The sequence below is a fragment of the Amblyomma americanum genome, chromosome 1, assembly GCF_052857255.1.
Source record: "Amblyomma americanum isolate KBUSLIRL-KWMA chromosome 1, ASM5285725v1, whole genome shotgun sequence".
NCBI classification, from domain to species: Eukaryota; Metazoa; Arthropoda; class Arachnida; order Ixodida; family Ixodidae; genus Amblyomma; species Amblyomma americanum.
In genome coordinates, this window is record NC_135497.1 from 92,012,995 (window position 1) to 92,034,047 (window position 21,053).

The 21,053-nt window shown below is 44.8% G+C and overlaps 1 protein-coding gene across 4 annotated transcripts; it reads right to left on the reverse strand.

Moving 5' to 3' along the window:
• Positions 1-3,899: 3,899 nt before the first annotated feature.
• LOC144113225 (uncharacterized) lies at positions 3,900-19,465 on the reverse strand. Of its 4 annotated transcripts, none has more exons than XM_077646199.1 (4): positions 19,337-19,465; positions 8,019-8,191; positions 5,462-5,511; positions 3,900-4,388 (listed from the first exon to the last, which is right to left on the reverse strand). In XM_077646199.1, the coding sequence occupies exons 2-4, from the start codon at positions 8,049-8,051 to the stop codon at positions 4,124-4,126; spliced, it is 348 nt and encodes a 115-aa protein (XP_077502325.1). In that variant the 5' UTR covers positions 8,052-8,191; positions 19,337-19,465; the 3' UTR covers positions 3,900-4,123. The 4 variants fall into 4 exon arrangements, 1 of the variants encoding a protein (XP_077502325.1); XR_013310710.1 differs by having other exon boundaries at positions 3,916-4,388; positions 5,294-7,455; XR_013310711.1 differs by lacking the exon at positions 5,462-5,511 and having other exon boundaries at positions 3,908-4,388; positions 7,746-8,191.
• Between the last annotated feature and the right edge of the window lie 1,588 nt (positions 19,466-21,053).

Below are 21,053 nucleotides of genomic sequence, written 5' to 3' on the forward strand. Positions count from 1 at the left end.
TTCTACTTGATCGCAGTTATACGGTTGCAGAGCAAAGCTAGACAGCTTTCTCAGAAGCTTTGCAGCTGAAGGAAAATTCGTCTTAGTCTGGGGATAAAACCAGGGACCACTGCTTGCCTGGGCAGTCACTCTACATTTAAGCTAACCAGGATGCCTAGCAGATGTCATGGTGAGGTCAAATTGATCAACAACCTGAAGCAAGAACGGTGTTAGTCTCGCTCTGAGCTGTTGATCAATTAGCTGTCTTTACCTAAAGGGTTTGAAGCTTCTGACACCATGAGACACTACGCAGGAAATAATTCGGGATAGCCCTTGGCCTTTTGCTTCGGACAGCCTATGCAAAAGTTCTCGAGGCAGCATGGTCACATTAAGTGTATGTCTCTTCGGTCTTCTTTACGTGCTTGAAATTAATCCGGAGCCCTCCACTAAGGCGACCCTTGTAGCCGCCGGATTGTTTTTGGATGTTAAACCCTACAATTTACAAATTTTCCACGTGCGGTACGCTGGTGCCGTAGATGGGGCAGAGAGAGAGTCAAGAAGAGAGGCAATCCAGTGATCTTTACGCTGCTCAGAAGTCATGTCGCAGGTGTTGAGCAAAGGCGTAGAGGATTCGAGGGCAGAGAGGCTGGCAAGCTCGGCCAGTAGCGGGGAGCGGGACAATGCATCAGCATCATGGTGCTTGCGGCCCAACCGATATACGACACATATGTTATATTCTTGTAAATGGAGAGTCCATCGAGCCATGGCAGGCGACCGGAGGGATCTTTTAGCAAAGAAAGCCAGCATAGGGCATGGTGGTTGGTGACCACGTCAAAAGGACGGCCATTATGATAAAGTCGAAACTTGCCAAGGGCCCAGACAATGGCCAAGCTAGGCCACCTTAGCCAAGCACTCGTTAGTATACTTCATACATTATCTGGCGACTGAATAGCGAGGTGGAGCTGCAATAAACGTTTTTCCAAGAACTCTCGTCCCGCAAACTTTTGTGCCCGATAGTACATATGTGAATAGTGGCGTGTCGTGTCCGCGAAATATGCGGTGCGGCACTGCTGTATTCTTGTAAACGCGGCTTATCTCAGCCTGCAATCTTTACCCGTCCAATTGTGATACGAGATATGACGCCTCGAGAAAAGGGGTTGAGACTGCATAATTATAATAGCTTCGCCATATCTTCCATATACCTCCATGAATGCCAGCACCTCCGTTCAGCCGCTGCTGTGGTTATTGTGCTCGGCTCCTGACCCGAAAGACGCGGGTTCGATCCCGCGGCGGCTGTCGCATTTCGATGGAGGCGTTAATGCTAGAGGCCCGTGTACTGTCTGATGGCAGTACACGCTATGGAACCGAAACCAGTCTTGTTTCGGTTACGAGAGAGCATTTGATTCGAGAAAGAGTATCTAGACCTACGGTGTACATATGTAGCTTGTAAATTTCTGCTTTAAATACTTCTCATGCCTGGCAGATCTGCCGCTGCCGTGACGCAGGCGCTGTCGCGACTCTGACAGGAAAAAAATGGCGCGGGTTTTAGAAATAACATTTTCACGCTTCAAAATTGAGACTCAAGTTGGTGCAGCTGTAGGTCAAAGCGCTTCGATGACAAAAAAAAAATGGTAAAGTTGCCTTCCGAGTGCATTCCTTGCAGTTTCGGTTTTGATTTTATGGTCGGCAGTTTTGTCTAAAATCTGTACTTTCGTTATTTTTGCTGTCAGCTTTCATTGTTTTTATGGTGCTATTGTGGTGTCACTTCTTAATAATTGTGAGCCATGTTTCCAGCGCATTTCGTATCAGTTGCAGAAAAAGTTCATTTCGTAGGTAGCGTTGTAGCGTCGTCTGCCTGGGACGACCTGCCCATCGACATCAGCATCGTCCTGCGTGCCGCGGGTCGTTTGTATCTGTGCGTTTGTTGTAACACTTAGTGCATCTTTAAGCGCAAACAAAAAAGTTAAGCTGCAGTGTTCGAGTATGACACGTTGGAGCCAGTTCAGGTGAGCTTTCCGTGCTGCGCGGCTACCTACACGGCCTTCGTTAGTACTGTACTAATTTTTTGGGAAAACAGCAGTTGTACCTTATGGTCACTTTTCTCTTCGGAGGCTTTTACTGCTGCGTAATCCTATCGGACAGAGTCGAGTTCATACCGCGTAAATGTATGTACCACCAGCAGCAAAAGTTATTGGGGTGCGTGTTCTCGGGGAAGAAAAGTTATTGTGGGGCTTCCTCGCGACCTAGTGCTTTAAAAATGCTACCAGCGTGTGGCGAATGCAAGTCCCCTCGTTCAGACACTTCGAGCGATTGGCTTACGTGGCGATTGGCTACTGTGCCGGATTTCCCGGGTTCGAACCCGACTGCGGCGGCCGCGTTATCGATGGAGGCCAAACGCAAAGACGCCCGTGTGCTGTGCGATGTGAGTGCACGTTAAACATCCCTAGGTGGTCGAAATTATTCCGGAGCCATACACTACGGCACATCTTTCTTCTCTCAGTCCCTCCTTTACCCCTTCCCTTACGGCACGGTTCATTTGTCCGCCAAGATGCGAGACAGATACTGCGCCATTTCTTTTCCCCAAAAACCAATCTTCTTTTTCCCCGTACACTCCCACCTCGTAAATTTTGCCTGCCGATAGTACCTCCGTGTGACGCGATTCGAAATTGATCACTTCAGGCCTGAGCTGTTGAATTAAGCGAGTTCACACAGTTAATTTTCTTAGAAATACTGAGCGCAGTGCGCGAGCTCAGCCACTGTGACCCTGTATAGTAAACGGGTACCGCACAAGGGGGGGGGAGGGAGGGAGGGAGGGAGGGAGGGAGGGGGAATTGTAGGGTTTTAACGTAGTTAAACCGAGTGTATGTGTGAAAGCACGTGTTTAGCCTGGTTGTCTCATGGTTTTGCTTTGCTAGGTCGTCGGAACTTCTGGCGACGTGATTAGTTCTAGAGTAGTTTTAGTTGATGGAAGACGACGACTTGCAATGCACAGCGCGAGCGTGTGTTGCAGTTTAACGCGAGCCGGGGTCGTCTGCGGCAGCAGCATAGTGCTCTAGTGCACAGGCCATCGAAATTGATCTGCTCGCGCCGGCGCGGGTTCGAATCCCAGTTGCGGCAATATTTATTTTATTATGTTTGCCAAGGTCATCCTCAAGGTCAAGATTCACACCAACTCTGTGAGCCAGTTAGACCTTGTGAAGTAGTACTTTCACACTAAAATATTAGCCCTCCTGAGCCAAAATGACAGTGACGTTTACAATTGCTGTACAGTTGATGCCTTCATAACCGTATAAAGACACTCCATAAGCACGTTTCTGACCAGTCCAGCTCGATTCAGCACCTCAAATGAGTGAACGCGGCTACCAGTTCAGTTTGACATAACTAGTTTTAACAGAGGTCATCAACATGCTTCAGCAAAGCATCTGTATTTGATAGCCTCTTCTCTCTCTTTTTTTTTTTACTGTAAGTGTTTTTCACCACCACTGCATGCGCATAATGACAAATGCTACAACTGGTTAACATGTCTTGTATTTGGCAACAGCTTGGCAAGACAGCCTAATACATTTGTAGCGAAGTCTGCCAAACAAGTTGTGGTACTATGTATTGCTGAACTTGGCATCACCGTATGCTGATATTGTGAAATAACACTGAGTGGCCGTTAAGTCTTCTTGAGTTTTTCTCAGATCTGTCTGCTGTAGGTCAAAGTTTGGGCACATGAGTGCAAAACAGATTTGTTGAAAATACTTTTCATGAAAAGAGTTACTTATGGTACTGAGTACTGTGTAACAAGAAAGTATCTGCTGAGACTATGTTCAACTGTAAAAAATGTCTGAACAGTGAAAAGTAAATAATTCATGGTGTTGTGGTGCAGGGGTTCACTCGAACCCGGGCTCCGTTGGGTAACGTGTCTGAGCCTTCGGGTTGAAGAAATATGGAACTTCAAGCTTGGGAAAACAAAAAACAAAAGGGTTTACTGGCACTTTTCATGAAACTTGATTACATAATTTAAAAGGAAACAGAAAGAGCAAACAGTCAAGAATTAAAAGTTCGTAGCGTCGAGCAACTGGATGAGCCTTGTCGTCAGGGCCCAGAGCGATCGTTCGTACTCAGGACACTCGTTAAATACACTGAGGCTCCGCCGCTTTCACCACACGACTCGCAGATCGGAAGAGTCGTCGCACATAGCACGCTGAGCCCTGTGGGAATGGGCGAGGAGGATACGGAGGTCCGCTGCTACTTCGTCCTCGGGAATGCGCTTCTGCCCGCTTCCTTTCGTCATCTTGTCCATCGTCGGTCGCGTCTGACGGTCCGACACAAGGGGAGCGTGCATGGGAGATTCCAAGGGTAGTTTCCCCGAGACATCTTTTTTTCTTTTTCGTAAGGTCAACGAGGGGTCAAACAACGTGTCCCTACCAGGGTTGTAACAATAGTTAACAGCAAATTGAGAATAAGGATAGGAGCATTACAAAAAAACCTGTTTCCTTATAAGAACAGATAACACAGTGTCCCCAAAAATATCTGGGAGGAATGTATGCAAAAGGACATAGCAAACATGTTTGAAGTTTTCTGCCAGCATCTCGCCTCCCCCCCCCCCTTCCCAGAAAAAAAACAAACTTGAAGCATGTTAAGAGTAATTCAAGAATGGGTACAAGTGTTTAAGTTCATTCTAAATATAGATTTTTTTGAAGTATTTGCAAGATACCAAGTTATCATGAGAAGTACTGAATATAGAATATTCAATCTGTGGTAGAAGAAGCACCAAAAGATATTGACAGAAGAACTAGGGGGGCTGTGCTGATCCTGTGCCTTGTGGTGCTGCTGTTGCCATGGTATACGAACAACTCACCAATGTACGGTTCTCCTCTGTTGTATGTTAGCTATTTGCATGTTTGACAGAGTTTTCCATGGCCACTTTTGTTAAATCCTATCATCCAGAAATATTGAGTCACAGTCATGACCTTGTGCTGCACTGCTATCTTCTGTTTTGTCAGCCTCAAAGGTTTGCAGAATGTGGCTGTGTAGGAAAAACTTCATTGGTGTGCTGGTACCTTGTGTACCAGTTGCCTGGCATTATGCCAGTGAATGGAGCGTGCATGTTCCCTCATGATTTCCTTGGAAATGTTGCTATGGGTTATGGCGCATGTATATGGGTTTTTCTGCGCACCCAAATTTCGTTGAGTTTTGTCAGGATCATACATGTCAGAAGGGCTGGTAGTTATTATATCAGAGCAGTGTGAATGTGAAAAAATATACTGCAGTGGTTAAATGAAAACTAAAAAGACTGATACAATGTAAAGCTGCTGAAACCGCTCACCAGTTCTTGAAAAAGTGAACATATCACCACTAAATTAAAGCTTCTGTTTGGGCGAGTTGGTAATGATCCATTTGCTTCAGTGGTTGTGTTGCTTGTCTTCCTTTCATGTGTCCCGTCTTCCTGCACTCTTTAACAGTCACATCACTACTACGCTTCACAATCTTTTACCTAATGTGTTTGTCTTGGGTGGCTTGCGAAAATGGCTCAAGCTTGCAGATCTGCAATGTCAACAAGCCGGCATATCAAGGTCCACAGAATGTTAAATTACGGAATAACTTAGACGGTGATCTGCGTGCATTGCTAAGTAATCAATTTCAAAAATAACTGCCTAACTGTTATTGACATTGTTGTAAACAAATGCTGTGTAGCCCACCCCTGTTATGCCTCTAAGAGAAGAGACAGCAGTATGTGTAAATAAATAAAAAATACTTGAATGCTTCCTTCCCAAAAAATTGATGCTATGCAATGACACCATTTTTTAGACATCAACTGATAATCCTTATTGCATGCTTTGTAGCATTTCAAGCCTTTGTAGCGTTTCCAGCAGTCAGCCTGTCTGTAAAGGCATTTTTTGTTATTGTTTCAGCGATGTAGGTGCCGATTAAACCAAGGCGCAGTGCTAGTGCATGAATCTGTCAATGAGAAAAGCATGTTTATTACTGTTTATCAACGTGTACTGTACGCGTTAAGTGGCATATGAACCAAGTCACTTACACATGGATAATCTAGTCCGCAGAAAATGTTGCTTATTTCGCACGTAACGCGATCACAGTATGGAAAAAGCCAATTCAGCAGCGAGAAGAGGTAGTCGATGTGTTGCGGGTGTGAAAAATGAGATCTATGCATGGGGACAGAATGCCGAAAAAAACTCCGGACCATAATCAGCTTGGCATTCTTTCCGGCTTTCCTCAGCAGCGCCTCGCGGAAAGTCAACTTCACGTGACCGCATGCTCCCTTTAACAGTGTACCATACTGTACAGAAAACTAACATCGACATCAGTGTGACGCTGCATTTGACCGAAGGTGTGGTTTGACTGCCAATTTATGAGGACTGGAAGGAATACATCACTCGTCTGACATCCGCACTGTGCAGAAAGTTGTGTGAACTCTGGTGTGCAGCTCCTTAACTTATATGTTTCGAACAGAAAACTCGCAGTGCCTTGGTGCGAAGTACACTGTAGGAAATGGCTTGTTTGATGAGAAGGGGCCTGGTCTTGCAGCGTCAGTAATCGTAATTTTTATTTTTGGTTAAGTACACAGACAATGAATACAGGGGAAAGGATGATGCACTGCTGCTGCTGCTTGCCATTTACTGTTCGCACTCTTGCACAGACTTATGCAGTAAAGAGTGCTGGCACTGTGAATGAATAAGAATCATCATCATGACGGCAGGTTTCTGCGGTAAAATGTCGGCCGGAGTAGATGTGCAGTTTTCTCTTTTCAGACTATGAATTATTTCTGTTCAGACAATTTCTCAGGTTATCAGATATGCTTCTTCCCGTTACAATATGTCAAAGATATGTTGGCATCTGCATACTCTGCAATGAAAGCTGAGGAAACCACCATTCTCTGACTTTTACATTTTTGCAATGCTCGTGAAAACAATCATTTAAATGTACCCCAGTCTGCCGTTAAAGAAAGCGTACCTAAGACAGCGTGATCCAATGTACAATGAATCCTGTGCACTAGAAATTCGGCCGCCACGGCCGGGATTGAACCCGTGTCTTTTGGGCCAGCAGCCGAGCGCCGTAACCACTGAGCCACCGCGGCGGGTGTTTGGGTATAGTCTCCAGCGCATTTCAGCTGTTGCATAGCTTGAAAATCAGGCAGCAAACTAATGTCAGTGTTTTTTTTTTTCTGCACAGCACTAGCTGCATTACTTTGTAGGATGAGGGCAACCACTTCTGGGAAAAAAGTGTACAAAGAAATATGTAAGGAAAAAATTCCACTGCACAATATTCAGTGTATTAGACCCTGCTGTCATTGGGCAGGTGTTCAGAAGGGCACACTGGGGTACATATTTTTTCCGCTCCTCACGCCACAGTTTCACCTGAGGCTGCAGGATGTGAAAATAAATTTGCAAATGACCACCTCCATAAGCATTTCAACATTGTAAAGAAAATAATGGAAGCTTCGTCAACCTTTGTTGCACCAACCTGCACCTGCAAAGAGAACAAAGCCACTCAAAAAATAATGAAAACAAAGCTGTTCACTTGCATTGTGATGACCACTCGGAAAAAAAAAAGCACACAAGAAAAACGGTTGCAGTGAAAATTAAGCGGTATTTGGTCTTGAGATATGACTGCAGTTAAGTGCAGAGGAACTGAGCTTAACAGCAGTTCAAAGCTCTAAATTTACAAGTATAAGCAGCAAGAACAATTTAATTTAGTCCAACCAGTGAGGAATGAAACCGAAATTAAACTTTGGGAGTTAGACAGGTCCAACACTTGACCTCAGCTTTGACGCACAGACTCTAGCATCGATACTGCCAGATTCGGGAACGGCTCAACTCAGCAGTGCAGTGTCTGTCATTGTGCAGACATCCTGCACAAGAATTGGAATTTCATTAGGGAACATGCAAATGATGCTAACATGAACACAGAAACATATGCAAACAGATAGGTGAACCAGGGAACCTATAACTCCAGTACAAAAGGTACAAACGCACACAGAAACCTGGAAGGATTCTGCATAGCCAACAAAGCCCACATATACATTGGCTCACCATCATTGATACAGAGCAGCCAAGAAACCGCATTCCTCTCAGGGAGGTCACAGGCAAATGAATGTGCGCATCAATGACATCCTCCTCGCGAGTCTTCAGGAATGCCTGCAGCTGATGCAGTAGACCAGGAAGTGATGAAGAACTGGTGAACAAGCAAGTCGTCTACAGGGCCACTGTGGATACAACAGCAAACACAGAATCGGACACCCAGTGTGAATCTTGCCATCATGTCTCTCATGGCCTGTGAGGCACTTCGCACCGCAGCACAACTTTTGCGACCGGGAAAATGTTCAAGTTTCTAAGATTATAATTTGCAATTCACTGCTTGTTGTTATGCAGAAAAGCATACTGTAATCCCAGTGTATATATCTGAATAAATGTGTTCTTTTTATTTTGCTTCCCAATTTGTTATGGACAGTTTTGACGGGGGACGAAAGTACCATATTAACGAGGCATGCCTCTATAACCATGCAGTATTCGAAAAACGCCACCTGGTTTCGCATAATATGCATGGCCTTCCTAAAGAACGCCCCTCATCCCTGCTATGACAAAAAAAAAAAACATAAATGGTAGGGCAGTAAGTTGAGCACACAGAAAAGGTATCATGCAAAACTTTCTGAAGTAAACAGCAGCCAGCCAAACAAGCTTTAGTGTTCATTTTGAGAGTCCTTTCAATGTTCCTGTTATGAGGAAGCCCACTAACTTTGCATGCATCTTCTAATGTGGCTGTATCAAATGACAAACAGCATGATAAACACTGCCACTATAGTGGGAGTGATGCATAGGGATGGAAGAAGAGATGTGCTAACTTGCAGACAGTGGCTACATACAGAGTGCTACAACGTGGAGTTTCTGGAGTGCACCCATGGCAATAAACAGTCTCACAGTAAAGTATTCCTGTATCATGGTCGGCTGCTGAAGTGTCAAGCAAGAGTGATTTCTGCATATTTTCAACCAGTCTGCTGGCACTTAGTGATTGCCAAATGGCCATTACTTCAAACAACATTTCTGGTCATGTGCCACTCTGTGTCAAAAAGAGGTGGCACCTTGCCCATTTTCAAAGTTCACTCACTTGACAAGGAAATGCGAGAACCAGTCAGAAAGGCAATGTAGCAAGCAATATGGCACTCGATGTAAACAATAGGATTTCAAGTCAGCATGATATGTCCGGCAGTCTGTCCCACACCTCCATTTCAGAAGGGACGCAACTTTCAACAAAATTTAGTTTATTTCTAGCTGTATTTACATGAAATTTTTTGAGCAATTTAAAAATAATTTTATGACTGCTCTCACCAAATGTCACTGTTTTATGTGCAGAACATTATTTTCCAATATATATATTTTTTGAAACCTGCAAAGGTAAGAAAATATGGCAGAAGGCTAGTTAAACATTCATTGTTCTTGCAGGGTCAAGTCATTCTTGTAATTCTTTTTGTTTTGCAAAGCTCAAATTTTTGTTTTGAATTTTTGCGATTCAGTGTTTGTTGACATATTAAGGTGAGAAGACAATTTCATACAAGAAATTTAAAATTCATAAATTTGAAAAAGAAAAAAACAGTTGTCTAGACCTGGGCTGCGGTCCTAGGAGTGCAACGAAACGAGTGGTCCAGAAAACATAAAACTGTTGGGGACAAGTATGCTCCGTAAGGCATGTATCTAGGCAGAAAACAGAGAACATTGCCCGTTTCTTGAATGTTTCGTCACTATTCACAGCTGCCGAGGTTCATGAAACAATTTTTTTACAGTACTTCCCAGTCGATTTCAAGAATTAAATTTAGGGACAGCAGAGTCATTCCACGCGAAAGGAGATGCACCAAATTCTTGGTATTTTAGATTTTGCTGAGAAAATTCATGGAAGACCAGTCCCAACAGAAGTGTAGAGACCTTCTTTCAAAGAAAAAAATTTTTTTCTCCGTATATCATGCTCCAAAGTGTAAAACATCACCTTCATCTGAGCATTTTGCAAGAATTATTGTTCAGGAACCGGTCCTTGTTGGCAAAGTTTATCTCCGCATGTAGTCAGGTATTGAGATGCCCTGTCATGCCTCAAAAAAATAAACTGTGGATGATGCCATTTTGGTTTAAAATGGAAGTGCTTAACAGGAGAAAAATTTGAAGATTTCCTCATTTTTTAAACTAAATTTAAGCAAACTTTTTTGCAGTTTTGCCTGAAACCTTGATCGAGCACTGTTTGAATTAAACTTAAACCTTGCGTTGTTCTGTAATTTAATAAAAAGTACATAGATTTCTGCGGAAACGGCCACATTGAGGACCAGAAAACGCTATGTGGGCAACGGTGCTAGACAAAAAAATCAGCCAAATGGTCAACCCATTTAGTTTCGCATATTAAAAAAACTAGAAAAATATTTTTTGTTGGCAAGAAATAAATTTTTATAAAGGAGTTCCAGCGATGTGGTGCGAGAACCTGTTATGGTCCGTCCTGTAAAACGCTGCTTTTATTTCCGGCCTTGCTAAACTCTAGCAATCGCCATTAGCATTGGACATATTGTGAGAAGATGGCGTAACGGAGCCATTTTCAGTGTTTTCATTTATTCTTAAAGAATATGTTTGGGCGGAATACTCATGGTATACAGGATGTGCCATGTTATTCCCTATAGATATGACCTAAATGCAGGATTTAAAAAGCCAATCTGAAAGTGTTAGATGTATAAGCATTTATTATTTACATTGCACTTGACTGAGGCATCAGCCTCACCGACTATTCAACTTCCAAAGCTGTGGTGTACAGCAAATGCAATGTTTAATAAACCATTTGTATTGAATTAAATCGGACACCTTGTATACGCACAAAATATGAAAGGAGACTGCATACTACAGCAAAAAAAAGGGTTATAACATCATGTGGCCTGAATTGGGAACAGCTGGGGATAAGAGTTAATGGAGAATACCTGAATAATCTGTGATTTGCTGATGACATTGCCTTGCTGAGTCGTTCACGAGATGAATTGCAAAACATGATCAATGATTTAGACAGGCAGAGCAGAACGGTGGGTCTAAAAATTAACATGCAGAAAGCCAAATTAATGTTCAATAGCCTAGCAAGGGAAAAACAGTTCACAATTGGAAGCGAGATGCTGGAAGTGGTAAGGGAATATGTCTACTTAGGGCATGCAGAGACTGTTGATCTGATCATGAGAGGGATATAACGAAGGATAAGAAGGGTGGAGCGCATATGGCAGGTTCTCTCAGATCATGAATAGCAGTTTACCAATATCCCTCAACAGAAAAGTGTACAACAGCTGTATCTTGCCAGTACTCGCCTATGGGGCAGAAACATAGAGGCTAATGAAAAGGGTTCAGCTTAAGTTAAGGACGACACAGCGAGCCATGGAAAGAAAAATGTTAGGTTTAACGTTATGAGACCGGAAGTGGACAGAGTGGGTGAGGGAACAAACACGGGTTAATGGCATCCTAGTCGAAATTAAGAGGAAGAAATGGGCAGGGCATGTAATACGAAGGCAAAACAATCATTGGTCCTTAGGGGTAACGGAGTGGATTCCAAGAGAAGGCAACAGTAGCAGGGGACGGCAGAAAGTTAAGTGGGCGGATGAGATTAGGAAATTTACGGGGATACGGTGGCTGCAGCTGGCAAAGGACAGGTTTAATGGTAGGGACATGGGAGAGGCTTTTGCCGTGCAGTGGGCGCAGTCATGCTGATGATGATGATGAAGATAGATGGCGTGCTCATATACTTTTGTCGGCATTCTTAGCGATATGAAAGCCTCAGTTACCTTCCTTTCAGCTTTACCTCTTGCCTTTGCAAAGAACACTGTGTTTTCAAGGGCAGGGCAGCAGCCATGTTTCTTGCATTTACTACAGTGCATTGCCAAATGGGCATACTCCCACACGTTAGGCGAATCTCGGCCTGTATTCCAATTTGTGTCCCTGTTGAAAACATCCCTTTCAGTGACACCTAATTGGCCAAAATGCCAGAAGCAGATGTGCATCTACTTCCGCCATTTGGGCCAGTCAGGTGTCACCGAATGGAATTTTGAAAAAGGACTACGCAAAACAAACACAGGAGAAAGACAGACGAAACGAGTGCAACTCTGCAACTGTGTATTCACTTGGAAAGTGAGTGAATAGATCAGCAAAAAGGCTAGACCAGGCTTCAACAAGCTGGCTATCCTACTCTGCTCAGTTGCCAAAGTGTTACTGAAAAAGGTTAAAAAGAGAAGAGTGTAATAACAGAGCAAAAAACGATGTTTCCAAACAGAAAACCTGTGATAATTCCTTATATTCATAAGATGGCACACAATCTGAAACATGTTGAGGCAAAGTTTAAAGTTCGTGCAGTTTTTCCACCCCCAAGAAGCTGTTCTCCTCGTGTGGCAAAATGGATTCAAACAAACCGAAAAAAGCAGAATGCCAGAAAAAGCATGTGACGCTGTTTGTGAAATGTGCAGTGGGCGTAGTTTATCAGATCCCGCTGACGTGTGGGAAATCTTACATTGACCAAACGGGCTGATGTATTGATGATAGCCTTGCTGACCATAATCACACATTAAAGAACGGCACGGGTTCTTTCTTACCACATTACTGTAAAGCCTGCAGGGAAAAAGAAGAAAAAATGCCAGGCAAAGCTGAAGGAAACAAAAATCCTAAGCAGGGGCAAAGATACTACAGCGCGTGATCTTATAGAGGCGTTCCACATCAACAAAGGCAGAAGAGATTATGTAAGCACACCCTCGCTTACAATTGACAGAAAAGAGTCTTTTTAGATATGTGCCGAGACACTTTTTTCTATAGCCATTTGTTACCTTATTGTTTCTGCTTGTGCGCATATGTAGGTCCCTCTCTGCTCTTGCCTTTTTGTCTATATACTCACTTGCTTCAATAGGTGAATAAACAGTTGCACTTGTTTCGTCTGTCTTCCCCCAGCGTTGTCTGCTTTGTGCGTCTGGTTTCAAAAGCATGCACCAACTTAGCCCCCGAGAGAGTATTACCGAATGGGATGTTTTTGAATGAGCCGCAAGTTGGAATAAAGGGCCGTGTTGATGGCCCTGAGGCGCATTGTGTTTGCTTATGTCTTTTTTTGTTAACTCTTTGAGCTCTTAATCTTTTGCTCAACCTTGGGTACACCTTGGCAAGCTTACGAGAGGAGGTCTAAAATTTGTGGTCTTTAATTGATGGAACGAAAGACAAAGGTTGTACCAAAAGAGTCTATTCATTCAAACATCTCTCAACATATTTGCCATTGACGTCAGTGTGTTTCTTGTTGTGACAGATTTATTTTTCCTAATATGCTTTGAAATTATTCCTTTGTAGCTTTTGCAATTCACTGTTCCAAGTGGCAGTGGTCTCATTTCTGGAAATAAACAGTGGTCCTAGATGAATCTTCATTCACAAAATGCTGTTGGAATTCAACAAATCAATAGATGGGCCTGAGCTCATAGTGAAAATGGTGCAGTATCCTTGTTCATTCTTGTTCTTTCAAGAATGTCGCCGTTGTCTTTGCACCATCTCCACATTTTTCTCATATTTATAGTCAGTATGTGTATTTGGAAAAGCACCATGAAGCAGTTATGCCTCTAAAATGACATAGGAACGCCACTCTAAGCTTGACAAGACAGAAAATTCATGCAGCAAAATGTATTGCCAAAGTCAACAAAAATTTGGAGCTCCTCGCATAAATGGCATCAAAAACATAGGCTTACTCGTTACCTGCCTGCAGCTTTCTTGATGTGAGAAACATAATGCAGGTAAGGCATGGAACACACTCGCTTCCTCTCTTCATTGCTCTTCAAATTCTGTGAGTGTGTGTAGTTCTCATGTTTGCTCCTTCCTTTCTTGCTTTTTCAGTTTTTTTTTACAGGACTATACCCACCAAATCTTTGCTTGCGTGTTTTCTTGTTTAAAATGATGTGTTAGACATTAGTATATATGGATCACCCCATACACATCAGTCGCTAAATAATTTACAATCGAATTTCCTCTTGATGTTTTGATTCCAGCAGCTAGGAGATGGTTGTGATATCAAAGGTCGGTGTATGCCACATGCGGCATAAAATAAACTGCAATATAACTGCTCCTTCTTTGTTTTCATTAACTGCAATGCTAAAACCAGCCTGTCTCAAGAGTGAGAATGACTACAAATGAAGAAGCAGTGACCTATACTGACCTTTGATGTCATAGCCATTGTCCGGCTGTCTAAACCGAAACAGCATGAGAAAATAAATTGAATTTTAAATCGCGTAGCAGGCCTAGCTAAATACTATGTGGTGATCCATGTATTCTAATATCTTATGCTTCACTACAGAGAAGACAAGATGCAACTAAAATTAGGTGTCATTTTCGAAAGTGAGTGACAGTATGACATTTACTGTGGCCTCCCTTTATTCTTGTTTAACCATGTTCACAATACATCAACCTTTTCATGCAGTTCAGATTATAGTAACTGCACGAAGCTTATCTATGTAATAAAGTACACTACTTGTGCAATGTATGAAAGAACTTTGACTGGCACCTACAAAATGTGCCAACTTTCTTCTTCTGTCATGAGCATGTTTGCATATCGTAACGGTTGGAGAAAGCTGACCTAGCAGCACAAGCAGCCATCTCAGCAAGAATGAAACTATTAAGGACCTCACTGACACCATGCCTGGCCTCATCTTTTTTTTAAATGCATATAATTTCATACATGTAGAATTGCAAGGGAAATTAGCACAGCTCAAAATGGGACTAAGCCTTTGCAAGTTTGTTCAGCATTACACTATGTGTATGAGCCTTTCAAATGTTGAGAACTGGAAGTGATTTCCTCACTAAATTCCCTTCAGATATAGTTTCATGCACATTTCGAGCAATCTATCTCGAGTCAACATACACTGAAGCTGGGTGCAACACTAATGAGGTGTATATTTCAGTGTTTGCCGTTCAGAAACTGTACGCCACAGCTCTCTGGAATATGAAATTACGCATATGAAAGATCTGTTTTTAGATGGACCAGCTTATTATTAGTCATTATACAACCTCACTTACACAGCTTTAGACTCGATATTCAAAAGCAATCTTTGTACAACGTACAGTTATGAGCAGGTTATATTGCTCTCTCAGTGCATAGCAATCGTGAACCTCATGTTAACTAAATTATTTAAGGATGAAGTGCAGTTTTGAGAGTAATTTTAAAGTGCTCTGAAAAATTTCAGCCCCCAAATGAATGCTGCATAACTACACACAATATAAGCTTCAGTTATGACTGGGCACAAATCAAACAAAACCTAAAAGAACATTGAGGATAAATTAAAGTTGACCTGCTACTCGACAGACTATGATATTCTAATGTCAAAGGAACTGCTGTCACCGAAAACTGAGCTTTAATAAGATGGAAAACACCAAAAGGTGAACTACAGGTGTCATCACCAGCTGATTTTGCAAGTAAACTGTGTGCATGCGTAGGCACCAAATTTGGGGCATATCCAAAAAAAGCCAGAAAATACCAGGAGGTTCTAAAACATTTGCATGATTGAACAAGATGAAAATAGCCCAAGTTGTGGCAAATTTCTAACAAAAAAAGAAACCATTACCTAGAATATTTACCTGTACCATTCACGGCTTTTAAAGCCAGAAAATACCAGGAGGTTCTAAAACATTCGCATGATTGAACAAGATGAAAATAGCCCAAGTTGTGGCAAATTTCTAATAAAGAAAGCATTACCTAGAATATTTACCTGTACCATTCACGGTACCTTGTTCTTCACAACTTTCTGTTCCGCTCTAAGAAGAAAGTCCACAGGGTAAACTGTTCTGTGGTCGTGGAACGCAGCCATTTGAACATACATTGAATTAAGCTTGCCCAAACGGCACTCTTTTACACCATGTATTCATACAGTCTCTTACGCACTAAAAAAAAAAAACGGACAGCCCAATGTCCCAGACAAATTGGCCAAACGGCACTCTTTTACGCATACTGAAGAAGTTGGCGCGGAAAAACGAGGACAAGCGAGACAACAAAGACGACCGCTACTCACAACTGAAGGTTTATTCCAGACAATGCTCGAATAAATAGTGAAACCAACAAGAACAAAAACAAACAAACGTCATGAACGCCACAAGTTACCCCGTGAATCTCAATGATTTGGTTAGGAACAGATACTCCCTATCAGAGAAGCGGACGGAAGTCTGACTAATGCACTTATCGCCACTGATGCGCATATGAAAGGCTTCCATGAGCTCCCGCGTGAGTTGCTCCCTGTGCCTGAATAGGATGGTCGTTTTTTCAAAAAGCGGTTTACACTGGATTTTCTTTTCCTTGTCGTTTGTAATGCACGTGCGGCAATGTTTAGGCAATGTTATACATCGGCCAAACTGGACGATGCGTCAACGAGAGATTAGGAGAGCACCGAAGATTGCTCGGGGGAGATTCTCTTGATAACCCCCCTAAACATTGCCGCACGTGCATTACAAATGACAAGGAAAAGAAAATCCAGTGTAAACCGCTTTTTGAAAAAACGACCATCCTATTCAGGCACAGGGAGCAACTCACGCGGGAGCTCATGGAAGCCTTTCATATGCGCATCAGTGGCGATAAGTGCATTAGTCAGACTTCCGTCCGCTTCTCTGATAGGGAGTATCTGTTCCTAACCAAATCATTGGGATTCACGGGGTAACTTGTGGTGTTCATGACGTTTGTTTGTTTTTGTTCTTGTTGGTTTCACTATTTATTCGAGCATTGTCTGGAATAAACCTTCAGTTGTGAGTAGCGCTCGTCTTTGTTGTCTCCCTTGTCCTCGTTTTTCCGCGCCAACTTCTTCAGTATGCATTTCAACCAACTAGCCCAACTTTCTGCTCTCCTAACTCTTTTACGCCATGTATTCATGTAGTCTCTTACGCACTAAAAAAAAACGGACAGCCCAATGTCCCAGATAAATTCGCCAAACGGCACTCTTTTACGCCATGTATTCATTAAGTCTCTTACGCACAAAAAAAAACGACAGCCCAATGTCCCAGATAAATTGGCCAAACGGCACTCTTTTACGCCATGTATTCATTTAGTCTCTTATGCACTAAAAAAAAAACGGACAGCCCAATGTCCCAGATAAATTGGCCAAACGGCACTCTTTTACGCCATGTATTCATGTAGTCTCTTACGCACTAAAAAAACGGACAGCCCAATGTCTCAGATAAATTGGCCAAACGGCACTCTTTTACGCCATGTACTCATTTAGTCTCTTATGCACTAAAAAAAAACGGACAGCCCAATGTCCCAGATAAATTGGCCAAACGGCACTCTTTTACGCCATGTATTCATGTAGTCTCTTACGCACTAAAAAAAAACGGACAGCCCAATGTCCCAGATAAATTGGCCAAACGGCACTCTTTTACGCCATGTATTCATGTAGTCTCTTAAGGCGCGCTCACATTAGCGGGAAAACGCGCAACGCCGGGCGTTTTCCGCGTGCCGCTTCCCGCCCAAGCCGGTTTTTCTCCCGCGGACAGCATGCTGTGCCGTCCCGCGGAGCGATGGGTTCGGTACCTATTTTTCCCGTGCCGGTGACGAGAACAGCCAATGGGCGCCGACCGTGAACCGTGACGTCGGTCCCAGTTCAGTGACCCCGTCGGCGGAGGCGGAGGCTGCGCGCGTCCGGCCGGCCGGGCACTCGGCGGCTGCTTTGCCAGGGCGACGGGAGGGGAGCTAGCAGACGATCAAGACGACGACGCGAGAAAAGGGTGCGCTTTCCAGTCTTCTCTAGTGTCACGTGACTATCCCCTTCTCTTTCTGCTCGTTCGGGTCCTCCCTCAGCGCCTCCTCTCTCCACATTCCAAGACAACGGCAGCGAGAAAACGCGCGCAGTGTGAGCGTCATTCTGAGGAGCTGCGAGGCAGCGTCGACGTTGACGTTGTGCCGGTGCGGGAAGCTTCCCGCTAGTGTGAGCGCGCCTTTACGCACTAAAAAAAACGGACAGCCCAATGTCCCAGATAAATTGGCCAAATGGCACTCTTTTACGCCATGTATTCATGTAGTCTCTTACGCACTAAAAAAAAAACGGACAGCCCAATGTCCCAGATAAATTGGCCAAACGGCACTCTTTTACGCCATGTATTCATGCAGTCTTTCTTTTACGCCATGTATTCATGTAGTCTCTTACGAACTAAAAAAAACGGACAGCCCAATGTCCCAGATAAATTGGCCAAGCGGCACTCTTTTACGCCATGTATTCATGTAGTCTCTTACGCACTAAAAGAAAAAAAACGGACAGCCCAATGTCCCAGATAAATTGGCCAAACGGCACTCTTTTACGCCATGTATTCATGTAGTCTCTTACGCACTAAAAAAAACGGACAGCCCAATGTCCCAGATAAATTGGCCAAACGGCACTCTTTTACGCCATGTATTCATGTAGTCTCTTACGCACTAAAAAAAACGGACAGCCCAATGTCCCAGATAAATTGGCCAAACGGCACTCTTTTACGCCATGTATTCATGTAGTCTCTTACGCCCTAAAAAAAAAACGGACAGCCCAATGTCCCAGATAAATTGGCCAAACGGCACTCTTTTACGCCATGTACTCATGTAGTCTCTTACGCACTAAAAAAAACGGACAGCCCAATGTCCCAGATAAATTGGCCAAACGGCACTTTTTTACGCCATGTATTCATGCAGTCTCTTACGCACTAAAAAAAAAAACGGACAGCCCAATGTCCCAGATAAATTGGCCAAACGGCACTCTTTTACGCCATGTATTCATGTAGTCTCTTACGCACTAAAAAAAACGGACAGCCCAATGTCCCAGATAAATTGGCCAAACGGCACTCTTTTACGCCATGTATTCATGTAGTCTCTTACGCACTAGAAAAAAACGGACAGCCCAATGTCCCAGATAAATTGGCCAAACGGCACTCTTTTACGCCATGTATTCATGTAGTCTCTTACGCACTAAAAAAAAAACGGACAGCCCAATGTCCCAGATAAATTGGCCAAACGGCACTCTTTTACGCCATGTATTCATGTAGCCTCTTACGCACTAAAAAAAAAACGGACAGCCCAATGTCCCAGATAAATTGGCCAAACGGCACTCTTTTACGCCATGTATTCATGCAGTCTCTTATGCACTAAAAAAAAAAAACGGACAGCCCAATGTCCCAGATAAATTGGCCAAACGGCACTCTTTTACGCCATGTATTCATGCAGTCTCTTAGCACACACACACACACACAAAAAAAAACTGGGATAGCACAGTTGTCCCAGATAAATTACTCACCTTCATTAAACTTATCCCATACCACCCCTACGGCCGACATCGTTGCTTCACCGCCTCACCGGCGTCGATGCAAAGAATGAAAGAGAACAAAATACCCACCTTGAATTAAGCTTGTCCAAACGGCACTCTCATAGTCTGATAGTCGCCGCAAGCGGCAGTCATCGTTACTGTCATCGAAAAGCACGAACACCCAGAGGCGGCAGGGCGCCGTCATTTGCAATTACCGGCGTCGCGTCTATTTTCCACATTTTGCCATGGGAAAAGCTGCTCCGCGTGCGCGTTGGCATAGGCAACCATGGCATGTACATAGTTGTCATGGCAACAGCTGCTCCGCGCGCGCGTTGGCATGGGCAACATTGGGCTTGTCTGCAGCGGCTAGCAAACGGAAATACGCTGCCGGGACGCGCCCACTTTGGTCAGAGTGGCGCACAAGTTCTTCCTCGTCTTCAACGCCACCGAGGGCATCCTGCAGCCGCCTTACTTTGACCCCAGCGTCGTGGTGACGGTCAACTCCGGCGGCCGGGACGCACCCACTTTGGTCAGAGTGGCGCACAAGTTCTTCCTCGTCTTCAACGCCACCGAGGGCATCCTGCAGCCGCCTTACTTTGACCCCAACGTCGTGGTGAATGCCAGCTTCGGCGGCCGGACGCGCCCACTTTGGTCAGAGTGGCGCACAAGTTCTTCCTCGTCTTCAACGCCACCGAGGGCATCCTGCAGCCGCCTTACTTTGACCCCAGCGTCGTGGTGACGGTCAACTCCGACGGCCGGAACGCCCCTACTTTGGTCAGAGTGGCGCACAAGTTCTTCCTCGTCTTCAACGCCACCGAGGGCATCCTGCAGCCGCCTTACTTTGACCCCAACGTCGTGGTGACGGTCAACTCCGACGGCCGGGACGCACCCACTTTGGTCAGAGTGGCGCACAAGTTCTTCTTCGTCTTCAACGCCACCGAGGGCATCCTGCAGCCGCCTTACTTTGACCCCAGCGTCGTGGTGACGGTCAACTCCGACGGCCGGGACGCCCCCACTTTGGTCAGAGTGGCGCACAAGTTCTTCCTCGTCTTCAACGCCACCGAGGGCATCCTGCAGCCGCCTTACTTTGACCCCAACGTCGTGGTGAATGCCAACTTCGGCGGCCGGGACGCGCCCACTTTGGTCAGAGTGGCGCACAAGTTCTTCCTCGTCTTCAACGCCACCGAGGGCATCCTGCAGCCGCCTTACTTTGACCCCAACGTCGTGGTGAATGCCAGCTTCGGCGGCCGGACGCGCCCACTTTGGTCAGAGTGGCGCACAAGTTCTTCCTCGTCTTCAACGCCACCGAGGGCATCCTGCAGCCGCCTTACTTTGACCCCAACGTCGTGGTGACTGTCAACTCCGACGGCCGGGACGCCCCCACTTTGGTCAGAGTGGCGCACAAGTTCTTCCTCGTCTTCAACGTCACCGAGGGCATCCTGCAGCCGCCTTACTTTGACCCCAACGTCGTGGTGAATGCCAGCTTCGGCGGCCGGACGCGCCCACTTTGGTCAGAGTGGCGCACAAGTTCTTCCTCGGCTTCAACGCCACCGAGGGCATCCTGCAGCCGCCTTACTTTGACCCCAACGTCGTGGTGAATGCCAGCTGCGGCGGCCGGACGCGCCCACTTTGGTCAGAGTGGCGCACAAGTTCTTCCTCGTCTTCAACGCCACCGAGGGCATCCTGCAGCCGCCTTACTTTGACCCCAACGTCCTGGTGACTGTCAACTCCGGCGGCCGGGACGCACCAACGTTGGCCAGAGTGGCGCACAATGTAGTTCTTCCTCGTCTTCAACGCCACCGAGGGC